This window comes from Mercenaria mercenaria, unplaced genomic scaffold (genome assembly GCF_021730395.1).
Source record: "Mercenaria mercenaria strain notata unplaced genomic scaffold, MADL_Memer_1 contig_734, whole genome shotgun sequence".
Lineage (NCBI taxonomy): Eukaryota > Metazoa > Mollusca > Bivalvia > Venerida > Veneridae > Mercenaria > Mercenaria mercenaria.
The window spans coordinates 45,302-59,603 of record NW_026463631.1 but is presented as its reverse complement, the minus strand read 5'-3'; the positions used below and the strand labels follow the sequence as shown (position 1 = coordinate 59,603).

Below are 14,302 nucleotides of genomic sequence, written 5' to 3'. Positions count from 1 at the left end.
TTGAACAAGGACGAATATACAAGGGAATGCCGTGTTCTTTAGAAACAGTCGCACTACAACGTAAACCACAATAGCGCAGACACTCATGTACCAAAGATAAACATACAACTACGATCAACTGAATAACATAGAAAAACGAACAAGCAACTCATAAGAAAACAGTAGGGCACCGTTATAGACTCACAAGCATACAAACGCACCAACACAAGTAGGAAAAAATACAATCAAGTAACGTCTTAGGATTCGGCTGCCAAAACAAAGGGGAGCCACGAAAACTTACTAAAAGTAAAGGGGGAGGGGATCCAAAAAGTAACGTAAATCCAAGGGAAAGGAGCGGGCAAACGGGGAGTGAGGCAGAAGAAAAACGCTTACAACAAACAAGAAAACATACGCAACAGACAATACAAGACAGACAAAACAACCAGTTGAAAATAGGGGCACCGCTTTGGAACGGTCAGTAACCTATATAAAGGAAACTGGGGGTTAAAACGCGTTTAGGGGATGCCAGCCTCGCACTTACCCTATTTTCAACAAGTTAAACAACACAATGTAAATAAAATCCCCGCTGAGAAAGGCTCTAACATAAGTGCAAAAATAACAGATAAATAAAGCAAATCATAAAATTAAGGTAAATTTAAGGTATATTTACACCAATGTACTCAACAAATTGTCTGAAGTCAGAGCAACAAGAGCCTAATTTTAAGGGCACGACTAAGAAAACTGCAAGACAAAAATCAACTCCCTTCGTCCGTTGTATGTAGGATTTAGGAGAAAAGCATCATGGAGTCTTACACTTTTTTAGTCATCGCACCATCAAATAGGAAAGCGTAGCAATTAACTGTAGAGGGGTCAATCATTAAACATGCACTGTGCTTCACGATTTCCGCATCGTATCCTCTTTTGATAAACTTTTAAACCAATTTTACAAATATTTGATTAAAATAAGGGGTATGTTTAATTTTACGAATTTTATAAACTACATCTCCATAGTATTCCGGGTGTGTAAGTCCAAGTTTTAAAAGTGTTTTAAGGTGCGTATTGTATTTTTCTAACAGTTCCGACGATCTGTAGTAAAATTTACTAAAAGCTTTCCGTAGTTTATGATAACGATAACCCTGTTGTAACAATTTCTTGGTGATATGAAGATTTCTGTCATTAAAATCATTTTTCTTTGAGCAAGCTCTTGCAAAACGAATAAGCTGTGAAATATAGACACCGTATGATGTTGCTCGAGGGACATCTCCATCAAGATGGGGAAAGTTCACAATTTCAAAATTAAAATCGTCCCTTTTATCATGTATTTTCGTTTCTATATTATTATTCACAATTGTTAAATTTAAATCCAGAAATGACGCTTCTAAATCTGAAGTATTAGCCTTGTTAAGCTGTAACTCTTTAGGGTAAATATATTTCACCATTTCTGAAAAATATTGGTTGTCCATACTTAAAATATCATCAAGATACCATGAGGTTTCATTAAAAGTTTCAATAATTTCAAATTGTGTCGTGCAGTTGTAGTGCCGCAAAATATTGAAATCGATAGATCGACATCAATCAGTTTAACTATTTCGTACGTCGGATAGACATCGGGCCGATATTGTATTCTCTAATATAACTATATTTTTCAAAATATTATTGATAAACGTGAAAAAGTAATCTAATTGTTTATATGTGCTATTTTATTAAGCAAATTTGATGTATGCCAGAATAAATCAAATTAGGTTTCAAACAAAATTTGTAGCCAGTATTTATCTAAATTTTATATGGAATAAAGTGAGGCGATAATTTAGATGCATTTTTATTTTTATGTAAAATGCCGCCATAGAAATATTTATATTTACAAAAAAAATGAAAATATAAATATGTTTAAAATTCTAACTGAACAATTTTAATAGTGTTAAGAATATACAGAAAGCTTACATAACTGTATAAAACATGCAGTATATAGTTGTGAAAAATATTATATCATTAAAATCTAATAAGCATCATACACATGATGACACATCAGTTCTCAAGAAAATTAATCTGAGAATTTATAAAGTGTATATTTTAAGAAAACTTTGATAGAGCACTGCGTGTCACACTAATTCGCGACCACCATATGATCTGCTAATATCGGGCCGATATCATTTTGATGTTGGCCAAATATCGTTTGACAATATCGGACCGATGTCATTATGATGTTGGCCCGATACCGTCTTCCGACGTCGGGCCGACATCATTCCAATTTGCTGCCGAAATTGAAGCCGCTATCGGACCGTTATAGACAACGACGTCGGTTTGAAATCGGGCCGATATAGAATGCTGGCTGGGGCAGTACCGGCGTTCGATAATTTACAACGGGAACATTGACAAATGTTTTATGCAAAATTTTACTTTCTTATTAACACGTTACACCATTTTCAATACAAATTTACAACTTTATATACCAAGGAAACATTTTAGATTCCTTTTTCGAAATAAATAATTTACAAAAATCAGAAAAAAAAAATAGATAAGCCTGACATACCGAAACTAGCTGATATATTGCCGAAAAGTAAACATTTTACCAATTCTGTAGAATGAACAAAAGAATTACTAAATAAAATCGTAATTCAAAAATCATACAAAAACCTAACAAATAAATTTCTTACCTCGATCCAGCAAACATTTAATTTCTACCAAGAATAGAAGAGTGACATAGTGTCGTCAGACTGTAAAATGTGTTGTGCACTAAGGAACCAGTCAATTTGTATCATTATGTCCCGCCAAATATTGGATTTTGCACGGGAATCACGACATAGCTGTGAGATCGGACTATTTTGGCGCGAATGTAAACTGGACAATTTAAAGCCCGTTATAGTAGTTTTGGAGATAAAAACATACATTACTGAAGTTTAAAAAATATCAGCTTCTTTAATACTGAACCGAATTTAATGGAGTTTACATGGAAATTTATGTTATAAAATACAAAAAAAAAAAAAAACATGAGAGGTATTTTATGCGTAAAATCTGACTTTAACCGTAATATCTCAAAAATTTCCAAAAGATGATGCAATACCTGCATTTATACTACAGATACGTTTAGGCCCATATGTCAGTTTGTGATAACATGTCATCAAAATTTCAAAGCTGTATCTTAAAATAAGAAAGAAAGTAGGTCAGTAGGTCATATTCAAGGTCACTGAAAATCAGTTTTAAGATCCGTGTGCAAAACTATACATGTTATCCAAATTTCAAGGCTGAATCTTAAAACACAAGAAAGTTGATCAGTGGGTTACATTCATGGTCACTGAAAGTCAGTTTTAAGATCGGTGTGCATAACTGTACATGTCATCCAAATTTCAAGGCTGTATCTTAAAAAGCCAGAAAGTATGTCAGTACGTCATAGTTACAGTCAAATGACCCCTAATTACTTGGGATCATACGGTTATTATAATTAAACAGTCTAGAAAATATGATCAGATAATTTTGTTAAGTATTTGTTCCTATATAACACATATAAAAACTATGTGACCCGTGAACTTTCATGTAAGAAGATTTTTTTAAAAGTTTTTTTCTTCCTATGTAAGTCTATGTAGAACTTGGGACCCCCAGGGCAGGGCCTATTTTTACCCCAGAGGCATAATTTGAACGATCTTGGTAAAGAACCACTAGGCAATGCAACATACCAAAAATCAAAAGCCTAGGCCTTGCAGTTTCAGACAAGAATACTTTTTCCTATATAAGTCTATGTAAAACTTGGGACCCCCGGGGCGGGGTCTCTTTTTACCACAGGGGCATAATTTGAACAATCTTGGTAGAGAACCACAAGACAATGCTACATACCAAACATCAAAGGCCTAGGTGTTGTGGTTTCAGACGAGAAGACTTTTTTTTTTCCTATGTAAGTCGATTTAAAATTTGAGACCCCCGGGGCGTGGCCTCTTTTCACCTCAGGGGTATAATTTGAACAATTTTGGTAGGGAACCAAAAGGCAATGCTACATACTAAATATCAAAGGTCTAGGTCTTGTGGTTTCAGACAAGAATTTTTCCTATGTAAGTCTATTTAAAACTTGGGACCCCCAGGACGGGGCCTCTTTTCACCACAGGGGAATAATTTGAACAATCTTTATAGAGGACCATTAGATGATGTCACATGCCAAATATTGAGGCTCTATGCCTTGTGGTTTTGGACAAGAAGATTTTCAAAACTTTCCCTACAAAGTCTTTGTAAACCATGTGAATCCCAGGGCGGAACTATATTTGACCCTAAGGGAATAATTTGAACAACCTTGGTAGAGGACCACTAGATGATGCAACATACCAAATATAAAGGCCTATGACCTGTGGTTTTGGACAAGAAGATTTTTAAAGGTTTTCCTTTCGGTTGCCTTGGCAACCAGAGTTCTATATGGAATTCAGTTCTTTGAACAATTTTTAAAGAAGACCATCCAAGGAACATCCACGTGAATGAGTTTTTAATACAAAAGATATTTAATATTTTGTGACAAGATCATTTGTAACACATGAAGAGACACAAAATTGAACGAAAGGTCAAACGTACAAAATAAACAACGTGCATGTTCTCTATATTGCTTTCATCTATGTGCCATATTTCAGTGACAAATCTTTTGATTTTTTTAAAGTTTTTACATGTCCTTAACTTGATGACGTAGCAACAGTATAAAACGGCATAATTACTTCGCATAGCTTTTACGGCACATGCGGCGCCTTTGAAATACTTGTTGTCATAGCAATAAACATTTTGACGCAGCAACAAATTTATGCAAATTCATAGACTTGCATTTTCTGTTCATAACCCGTTAACTCCATACATAATTATGACAGAAGAAAGGAGTGCAAATCTTTAGTGACTACTCAAAGCACAGTCTTGCTCGAGACGTAACTGCGATCGGGATCTACTAACCAACAGAAAGAAAGTAAAGTTAATCTCTTGAAAAAACTACGGTGGCATAGAGGGGACATAGGAAATATTTTATTTATCACGTGCGCACGTGATAGCTTCCACGTGCGAACGTGTTAATTAACACGTGCGCACGTGATAACTATCACGTTTGCACGTGTTAGCTATCACGTTCGTACGTGGTAGCTAACACGTTCGCACGAGATAGCTATCACGTTCGCACGTGTTAGCTATCACGTTCGCACGTGGTAGCTATCACGTTCGCACGTGGTAGCTAACACGTTTGTACGTGATAGCTATGACATTCGCATAGGAAATATTTTATTTATCACGTTCGCTCGTGATAGCTATCACTTTCATTTAGGAAATATTTTATGTATCACGTGCGCACGTGTTAGCTTCCACGTTGGAACGTGATAGCTAACACGTGAGAACGTGATAAATAAAATATTTCCTATGTCCCCTCTGCTGCCGTAAAAAACATTACGTGCCGCGAAACTTTTTTTTATAACAATAGTATATATATAGCTTTTGTATGGGATTCCAATTATGAAATGTCGAATGGGATCCCGTAGTTGTTTGGGCCAAGAAATGGCTGCTGCTAAACTTTCAGAAACAGTTTCTGTCTACGATGATGACGAAAAATGGAAAAAAGAATTAGAAAAGGCCGGTTTTAGTCATATCGGTAAGCTGTTTTATTTTGTTAACCCATATAGCGATATTTTATGTACGTTCTATCTAGCTGATCTAGTACAGTACCCAAAATGGCTCAATTTTAAACCGTCGTTTGATAGTATTTACATGTGTCTCTCATTCTTTTTTCTCTGGTGCATGTCTATTTCTGTCAGCTTCAGAAACATTTTTCTCTGCGTCTGCAGAGGAATATTCTGGAGATGTACATTACATAAATCCTCACTAACGTCCATGTGATATTTTGCACTTTTATGACGGTTTGTCTGTGTATTATTTCAAAATGTAACTGCTTGAAAAATTATATCTAACTTGTAAAGTGCAAGCATTTCAAGAAAAGCTAAGACGTTCACTGCTATTATTTCCTAGCGATTAAATTTTCATGTATTTTATACCTGTACCCATTTGTAAGAAAAAGCAACAAATATATTTAAATCCAAACTTTTGTGCAGTTGTTTTAGACCTAGGTATATAACAGACTATTTGCTAGCTTTGCAAGAAAGCACACACTGTTCCGGTTTCACCTACTGGATGCTTTTTGGCCGGGATTTTGAAGAAAAATCCGGCTTTGTAGATTATGTCTGTCCGGGCGGATGGATGGATGGACGGACGGATGGAGGGAATAATGAGTCTTACGTTAACCCTTTTGTTCACTCAATATCTTGACAAATATTTCACCTAGGACCTTAAAACTATATAGGTATGTTGGTCTTGGTGTGTACATGATCCCTACTGATTTCTGGGTCACTGGATCAACGGTCAAGATCACAGGGACCTGAACATTGAAAATGGTTTCTGCTCAATATCTGGACAAGTATTTCACCTAGGACCTTGAAACTTCTTAAATATGTGCGTCTTGATATGTATAAGACCTCTCTTGATTTATGGCTCACTGAGTCAAAGATTTAGGTTACAGAGACCTGAACATTGAAAATGATTTCCACTCAATATCTGGACATGTATTTCACCTAGGACCTTGAAACTTCATAGGTATGTTGGTCTTGATATGTACATGACTTTTAATGATTTTTTGGGTTACTGGGTCAAAGGTCAAGGTCACAGGGACCTGAACACTAAAAATGATTTCCGCTCAATATCTGGACAAGTATTTCACCTAGGACATTAAAACTTAATAGGTATGTTGGTCTTGATGTAAACATGACCCCTACTGATTTCTGGGTCACTGGGTCAAAGGTCAAAATCACAGAGAGCTGAATATTGAAAATGGTTTCTGCTTAATATCTGGACAAGTATTTCACCTAGGACCTTGAAACTTCATAAATATGTTGGTCTTGATGCGTACATGACCCCTATTGATTTCGGGGTCAAAGGTCAAGGTCACAGGGATATAAACATTGAAAATAGTGTTTTTCTTACTTTTATTTTTACACCAGTTTATTTCTTTAATTTCATTTCCTACCTGTCTATTTCCCCCCTTATTCCTTCAATAGTGTTATTTATTAGGGGCTTATTTGTTGTATGCCTTTTTATTATATTATTTGTTAGAACTTTAACTCATTTTCACCTAATTCGGAAAACCCGGTCAAAACGCCATCAGGCGTTAGCTGCTTGTGTCAAGACAGGCAGTCAAAACATGACAATTTTTGCTTTTCAGATGGCACAAGGCCAATTTGTTACGACTGTGGGCTGAGACCAGTACTTGATAATGGAGACTCACCATCGCAAATACATGCAGAGTTATTTGGACAATGCAAATTTGCAAAAGAAAACATTTTGGCAAGGGTAAGATCTATAACGGCGGGTAATATCTATTATTACCGGTTCTTTAGAATGTACAAAGTGTAAAATGCTTTAAAATGCAAGTCAAGTTCTTCCAAAATATCTTGAACATTTTGATGTTACATATAGTTTCTGATATTTAGTTTTGAAATCATATATGTGTGAAAAGGGAGTAAACAGTTTAGAACTGATATAAGTTTTCTAGTTTGCGATCAATTTAATGCGGTATATGATGTCAATCAACATTTTTTCTTTAACCTTAACCCTGCTAAATTTCAAAAATGGACTGGTCCATCATTCAATTTGGGCAGTACCACTTATTATTTAAAGGGGTGTTCACTGAAAATTTACTGACTGAATAGTGAACAGTGAAACCCAATATCAGCCTTACAATTACGTCACAATGACAGTTTGTTTTCTAGCCTGTATAATATATATTCACAGACAGAAACAGAAAAGGCTGAAGCAGCACCAGACAAACAAAGAGTTGAGGTACATGTAACTATTGAAGTTGCAAGTAAAAGGAAATCATTACATATATTTTTGCCAATTCTCTTATAAGTTATATTCATAAGGTAAAATGAAGTATACTCAGCCGTCGATCAGATAATGCTATAAATGAGTATTCTATAAATGAATGATGACACTGAACTTCGTATTGTAAATACATGTATAACATTAATAATAAATGTACATATTAATTGTTTCACGAATGAACACTTTTAGAGCGAGACTGTCCCACATACGCCTGAATCTGAAGGCACATCACTAAATGCACGAGGAGGTGAAATATTGAGAGCTGAAGCACTACTCGATACAGAGATAGGTGAAACTCCTGCAACTATAGACGGAAGTGAGACACCGCTACATACATACACTAATAGAAATGATTTGACACCAACAAAGGGACACATAACAAATAACTGCGGTACGCAAAAAGCGAAAGAAATTTATTTTCCTATTATTTAATATCAAAGTGTCATTTTCGCAGTATTGTATTTAAATTAATTCGAAAACATACCATGGTTGTCAAATACAATTCTGTTAGGGTTGGTCCGTTTAACAAAACAAATTCAATGTGATAAAATGTTGAAACGTGTCAGCTGTCAACAAGAATTTTAATATTTCAGACAAAGACAATCATAAAATGGATGAGACTGAAATGAGGATGGCACCGACGCCTCGGCATGCAATTTCTCAACAGAAGCCCAATGAGAAGAGACATATTGTTGCGACTGAATATCGGAAGAAAGAACTGAAAGCCAAAACACAATGTCTGTCCTGTTGTAAAAGCTTGAGAAATCATTCTATGTATACATTCAAACCGTGTGGCCATTTTTTTTGCTCAGATTGTGCATCTGATCAAGTTGTGTGTAAAATATGTAAACAACCTTTTGAACAAAAAAAGAAAACCTATTGGTCATAACACTGAATGTATGAGAAGAAAAAGCAAAACAGGTATGGAAGCTAAACATTTCAAAAGAACAACTTTTGCGTTGTGAATTCCACATATGAGTACACATCATGTGACGTACTGTATATTTATGTAAATGTGATAATCAGTATTAATCACAATAAAATGATGCGTTAGTGATATTATATATTTAAAGATCAACTTGAAAAACAAGTATAATGTGATATTTAAAACGTTCATTTTATAAATTTTGTATTAGTTTATCTATGCAAAAAATACGCGGGGTGAGCTAGTTTTATCAACTGTCGTCTGGTCGTCGTCCTTCTGTCTTCTGTATAAATAGACACAATTTCAGACGACCTCTTCTCCTAACCAGCTCCAGAATTACAATACGTTAAGGTATAGGTCCATATTTCGGAGAAAAAATATTCGAACGTCATCAAATCATAGAAAGAAAGCATTGTTTTACATGAAATTAAAACAGCATATAAAACATTTATATTATTGTACAAAACCATTGTCAATCCGATCTGGCCCCCTAAATAGGAGGGCATGACCTCCTCACGTACCTCAAATTTTGGAGAAAAATTCAGCACCGCACCCCCAATGAACTGGGTCTGATATACATACACTCTGTACCTTTAAAACGATAACTGAACTCCCAAGCGACATAGTTCTTTTCTTTCTTCTCTACTTCCTTCTTCCTTCCTTTTTTTTCTTACCTTCCAAAACTCTTTGCATAATATTCGTATTGAATCCGACGTGATTTTGATTCGAAACAGGTTAAGTTCATGTTTGTTTTTGACTATATATATCATTGACATTATATATAAAATTGTATGTCATATATATGTTATGCAAAGAAAAATAAACGGGGTTACCCAGCTGGGGCCTCAAAAAAAACAAAAAAAAAAACAAACTGACATCTGACATTTTTTTGTATTGTTTTACAATCTCAGATCTCCTAATGCAGCTTCAGTGATTATAAATAAATTCTGAATTGACGGTTCGTCCGAACAGAAAGAATATGCTTCTTAAACCCTTTGTCACTGGTTTCAGAATAACTCTACGTTTCATAAGAGATGTCCGAAAAGTATTTGTCGTGTTTACGTGTTGTGATTTTGTGTTGTCGTGCCGGCGGGGCGAAAACACGAAAACTCGACAAGTAATGTGTTTGTCGTGTTCTCATGTTGGTGGGGATAAAACACGAAAACACGACAAATAAAAGAGGCCAACACGATATATTTATACCCGCCAACACGCTAACAAAAAAGACTCGACAAATAAATTGTCGTGTCGTCGCCCTCTAAACGTCGAGTTTTCGCGTGAAATGTATTGTGTTTCCGTGTGTTCACCCGCCGACACGACAACACGAAAACATGAAAACTCGACGAATTAGGTTTTTGTTAATATTTTTGTGTTTTCGTTTTGTTGTGATTTCGCCCCGCCAACACGAAATAATGGCAGAAATAATCCACCATATCAAACACATATTGATGGCTTACCAATATTATTTCAAATGTAAGCATATCCCTATATTTTCTTCAGCCTTTTACAATGATTACCGTTTGCGTAATAATATTGGCAGTAGCTGTGCAAATGTTATGCGCAAATAACCAATCTGCGCGTTTTGTAAATCGCATAGTGCAAATAACCAATTTGTACAACAATTGGTAAATCGGGCAACTTTACCCACATTTGGTACTCGCCCAAGGTAGTCGCCTTGCCCTTTTGGTAAATCAGTCTGCTAATGCGGGAACAAGCAACACTAATATTCCATTTGAATCGGTTTAAGACAGATAAAATGATACATCAGGGATTTTTTATAATTTAAATCGTCGGTTATAAATAACTAAAAAATTTACGCTCTATAACTGCTCTGTGGACTTTCTAGTAGATCTATGATAATAATAATAATAATAATAGTGATAATAGTAAATAGAGACAATAGGTTCGGGGTCTGATTTCGCTTTTAAAGAAGCCTACATTAGCCATCTTCGGATCAAGAGTAAGTCTATGGCTAAAAAGGACATGCTTCCATACAAACAGCAAAAAAAAATGAGATAAAACAGATAAGTTGCATTGTTTAAATATATATTTCAAAAAGTATAATATTAAGTGAACTAAATCATCCTACTTCTAGTGTGACATACGTGAAAGTTTCTGATTATGTATTTACATCTATATTTTGTGTTTCCCTTGTGCTGCTCGTATAAATCTGCATATGGACGTAGCATTTTTACGTCATTTATCCCATATGTCACGAATTTCTTTCAGAGAAAAGAATTTAAATTCTCTTGCATACACAACCCGGGACGCGATATGGTGAATACTGATCACTGTGAAAGAAACTGGATATGTGGCGTACTGGAAATACATCAGTAAGGATGCTAAAATAAAGGTTGTCTTTGAACCAAGCGTTTGGAAATGATGTTAAATTGAACAAATTATCGTTTCAAAGGCATGGTGCGATTGGTGCCTGAATTTCATCGATGCTTGAAAGAGCTTGTTTGTTTACAATTTATTCATCGAGGATCGGATAGAGCTACTAGAGACTTGTGAACTGGTTTTGATTAATTCTATGCCCACTTACATGATAATTAAAATGTATGGCTTCAACTCGTACTTACGCAGTTTGAAGATTTACCTCTTTTTCTTGTTTTTCTGTAATATGTTACATTTGTTTCTGGCTGATCACCATCAAATAGAATGTAAACCTTCGCTGGTCACAAGTAGTCAAAATATAAATAGTGCTAATCTTTTTTTTCCTTTTCTAGTACCTTTTCTCAATAGCAACGTGCTTACATTTACCCTACCGCATTTTAGTATGTATCACTTTGCATTCTACCGAAATCGGCATGTTCTTATCGCATGGTAAGTAAAAATGGGTGCGTAAGAATTTAATGTCTCGAAATGAGAAATTGAAAGAAGCGAAAAGTAGTAAATTCAGCGGGTTGTATTTAACGAACGGTAGTTTTCTTATATAAAAGTTAACAGTTGTTTTTCTAAAGTAGCGGTCTAGTTCTTTAAGGGAATATAAGTCTCTGAAACTCTGATATGCTAGAAAATGTCGAAAAAACCGTTATGAAGTAAGTGGATTTATATGAAATAAAGAACAGCCGGATTTAGCGGTGTTCAGCCTTTTGCTATTTTAGGACGAGTGTTCCGAATATATGTTTACTTCCGTTCTATTATATGTTTAATTAAAAGGCAAATAACTCCTGTTAATTTAGGTATTTATTCCAAGCCGATCTGTTCCCCATTTTATAAGACGTTAACATTCCGTTACACTTTTTAATAACTTCCTGTTTTCGAGATTTACTTTAAGTATATGTCAGGATTTATTTACAGTTAAAGAATTGTTGCTTTATATTATTAAAACTGTATGTGTTTTTTTTTCTACTATCATATGACTATCACAGGAACCAGTCTGTTTGTTATAGAAACTTTACATAAATACTAAGGAAATTATTATCATGATTATAGCTGTGTCAGCAAATTCTGACCCTACGTCTAGTACGTTGTTAGTCGCAAATCGGGTTTCCCACAGCAATTTTCCGTCATAAACCCAAGGGAGGTTTCCAAGTGGATCCCTGTTAATACAGTATTTATACGTTTTCTATCTCCAGAGAGTGCAGACAGCCATATTCTGTCACGATCCTGTAGTGAGATTTATATGTCGGGTTACGGGCGGTCTTTTCAGTCACAACACGTGGGTTTCCTACTAACTATCTGTTATTAGTACTATCAACGTACAGTACTAGCTTGTTATTTATGCTGTCACATATTGCCTAGATTATTATATCATAGTAAAATTTGAATTGTCCACATCTTTTGTTAAGGACTTTATAATAAAATTGAAAACCGTGATTTGGCTTGTTCTTCAGTTTGCCCAATTTGAGAGTAAACTTGATATACCCAGTGCACGAACCTATGGTAGTAACCGCTCTGTTGAAATATTTCCTCTTTATTATTATTATTATTATTATACCATATTTGTATAGCACTCTTTTCATACAAAAGAATATACGTTCAAAAGTGCTTAACAACAGAATGAACATACATGCACAATAGATAATTACAAAAAATAAAACAATGATACGGATAAGATACGTGTTTAAAACATTAAATAATAGTTAAAATGATTAAATGCCAAACAAAGTTTACTACATGAAAGTTAAACAATATCACACTTGCAATATATCTATGCATATGACTACGAATAACACAGTTTGTCTGGTTAAACACAAATTACATCTAAAACAGTTTACGCAGAAAACAACACTGAAGTGTTTAAAATACGATTCATAACGAGATTAAGAAAAGAATTTAGATTGATAAGCTGACAAATTCACAGTCGGACTATCACATGCATGTGCATGGTTACTGTCCATAGTATTTTACAAATAAATGTGTTTTTAATGATTTTTTGAATGATAAGAGTGTTCCATTGTTTCTTATGTCATTAGGTAGAGCATTCCACAGTCTTGGTGCAGCATGTCGGAAACTTCTGTCACCGTATTTTACAGTACGTGATTTTTGCACAACAAGTAAATTTGAATTTTGTGATCTTAAATTTCTTGAAGGTCTGTATATATCAAGCATGTCCTTGATGTATTTAGAGGCATGATCTTGAAGAGCTTTATAGGTGTGGGTCAGGATCTTAAACTCCACCCTGTATGGTACAGGAATCCAGTGTAGTTCTTTAAGCACAGGTGTTATGTGCTCGTTACGGCGTGTTCTCGTTATTATACGTGCAGCTGCATTTTGAACGTTCTGAAGTTTGTTTAAACAAAGACCTCTTTAGAGTTACAGCATGGCTGAAAAGTTGCATGTTTAGTGAAACTTGAGTGAACTTGAGGGTTGCTAGTTAAGTGTATCCTACAGGATCAGCTTGAGTTGAACTATTTAAGTCCGAGAAGCTAGAAGGATTACATGATTGGCGCTGCGAGCAGGGTATATCAATTAAAGTTTACAGTAGATAAAACTTTAGACGGTTGATAGTTTTCAATACTACTAAGAATAGATACATTTCATTTAAAAAAAAAACAATGCACTGGACATTAAGAGGTTTTTACGTTTAAATACCCTTAGGTACAATCGCACTTTTAGTATATACCAACAGATAAGTAGATAAAGCAGTAAAACGAGTTTACCAGTGTATTACCTACTTCAGAATATGGCATATTATAGTAATCCCGGAATTTCCATGGCAAGTACGCAGACGACACCACGTAGGGCGTTGTCGTCACAGTCGAATTCATCAGATAGTCTGTTGACGCAGAGTGTGCATGGTATTCACAATGGAGCAGAGAAAAAAGTAATTATGAAATTCTCAAAAAGATGCTGTTTTCAAAATTCGGTACATTAGGAATAGAGTCTGCCAAAACTGCGTTACGTCAACGTAAAAAGAAATATAACGAGTCCATTAACGTATTATTAACCGCCCTTGCTGAACAAACAAATCCACATGATTAAGGTCCTTACTTTCAAAGCGTTTTGATTGACCAATTTTTAGAAGGGCTAGACAAAGAAAACGTGGTGCAGAAATTGAGAGAATAATTACGAATA

At 35.0% G+C, this 14,302-nt stretch overlaps 1 protein-coding gene across 2 annotated transcripts; it reads left to right on the top strand.

Annotated features, from left to right (window-relative positions):
• The first annotated feature begins 5,437 nt into the window (after positions 1-5,437).
• Positions 5,438-9,647, top strand: LOC128554772 (uncharacterized). 2 transcript variants are annotated; one of them, XM_053536079.1, is made up of 5 exons: positions 5,438-5,572; positions 7,193-7,320; positions 7,762-7,809; positions 8,044-8,245; positions 8,448-9,646. In XM_053536079.1, exons 1-5 carry the CDS (start codon positions 5,449-5,451, stop codon positions 8,741-8,743), a joined length of 798 nt encoding a protein of 265 aa, XP_053392054.1. In that variant the 5' UTR covers positions 5,438-5,448; the 3' UTR covers positions 8,744-9,646. The 2 variants fall into 2 exon arrangements, with proteins under 2 accessions (XP_053392054.1, XP_053392055.1); XM_053536080.1 differs by lacking the exon at positions 7,762-7,809 and having other exon boundaries at positions 8,448-9,647.
• The last annotated feature ends 4,655 nt before the right edge of the window (positions 9,648-14,302 follow it).

What these genes read in the sequence shown, in the direction of transcription:
- LOC128554772 (XM_053536079.1), top strand. Translation starts at nt 5,449, where the DNA reads ATGGGATCCCGTAGTTGTTTGGGCCAAGAAATGGCTGCTGCTAAACTT. An exon ending in GGCCGGTTTTAGTCATATCG is followed by an intron (nt 5,573 to 7,192) that starts GTAAGCTGTTTT and finishes TTTGCTTTTCAG; the next exon opens with ATGGCACAAGGCCAATTTGT. An exon ending in AAGAAAACATTTTGGCAAGG is followed by an intron (nt 7,321 to 7,761) that starts GTAAGATCTATA and finishes ATATATTCACAG; the next exon opens with ACAGAAACAGAAAAGGCTGA.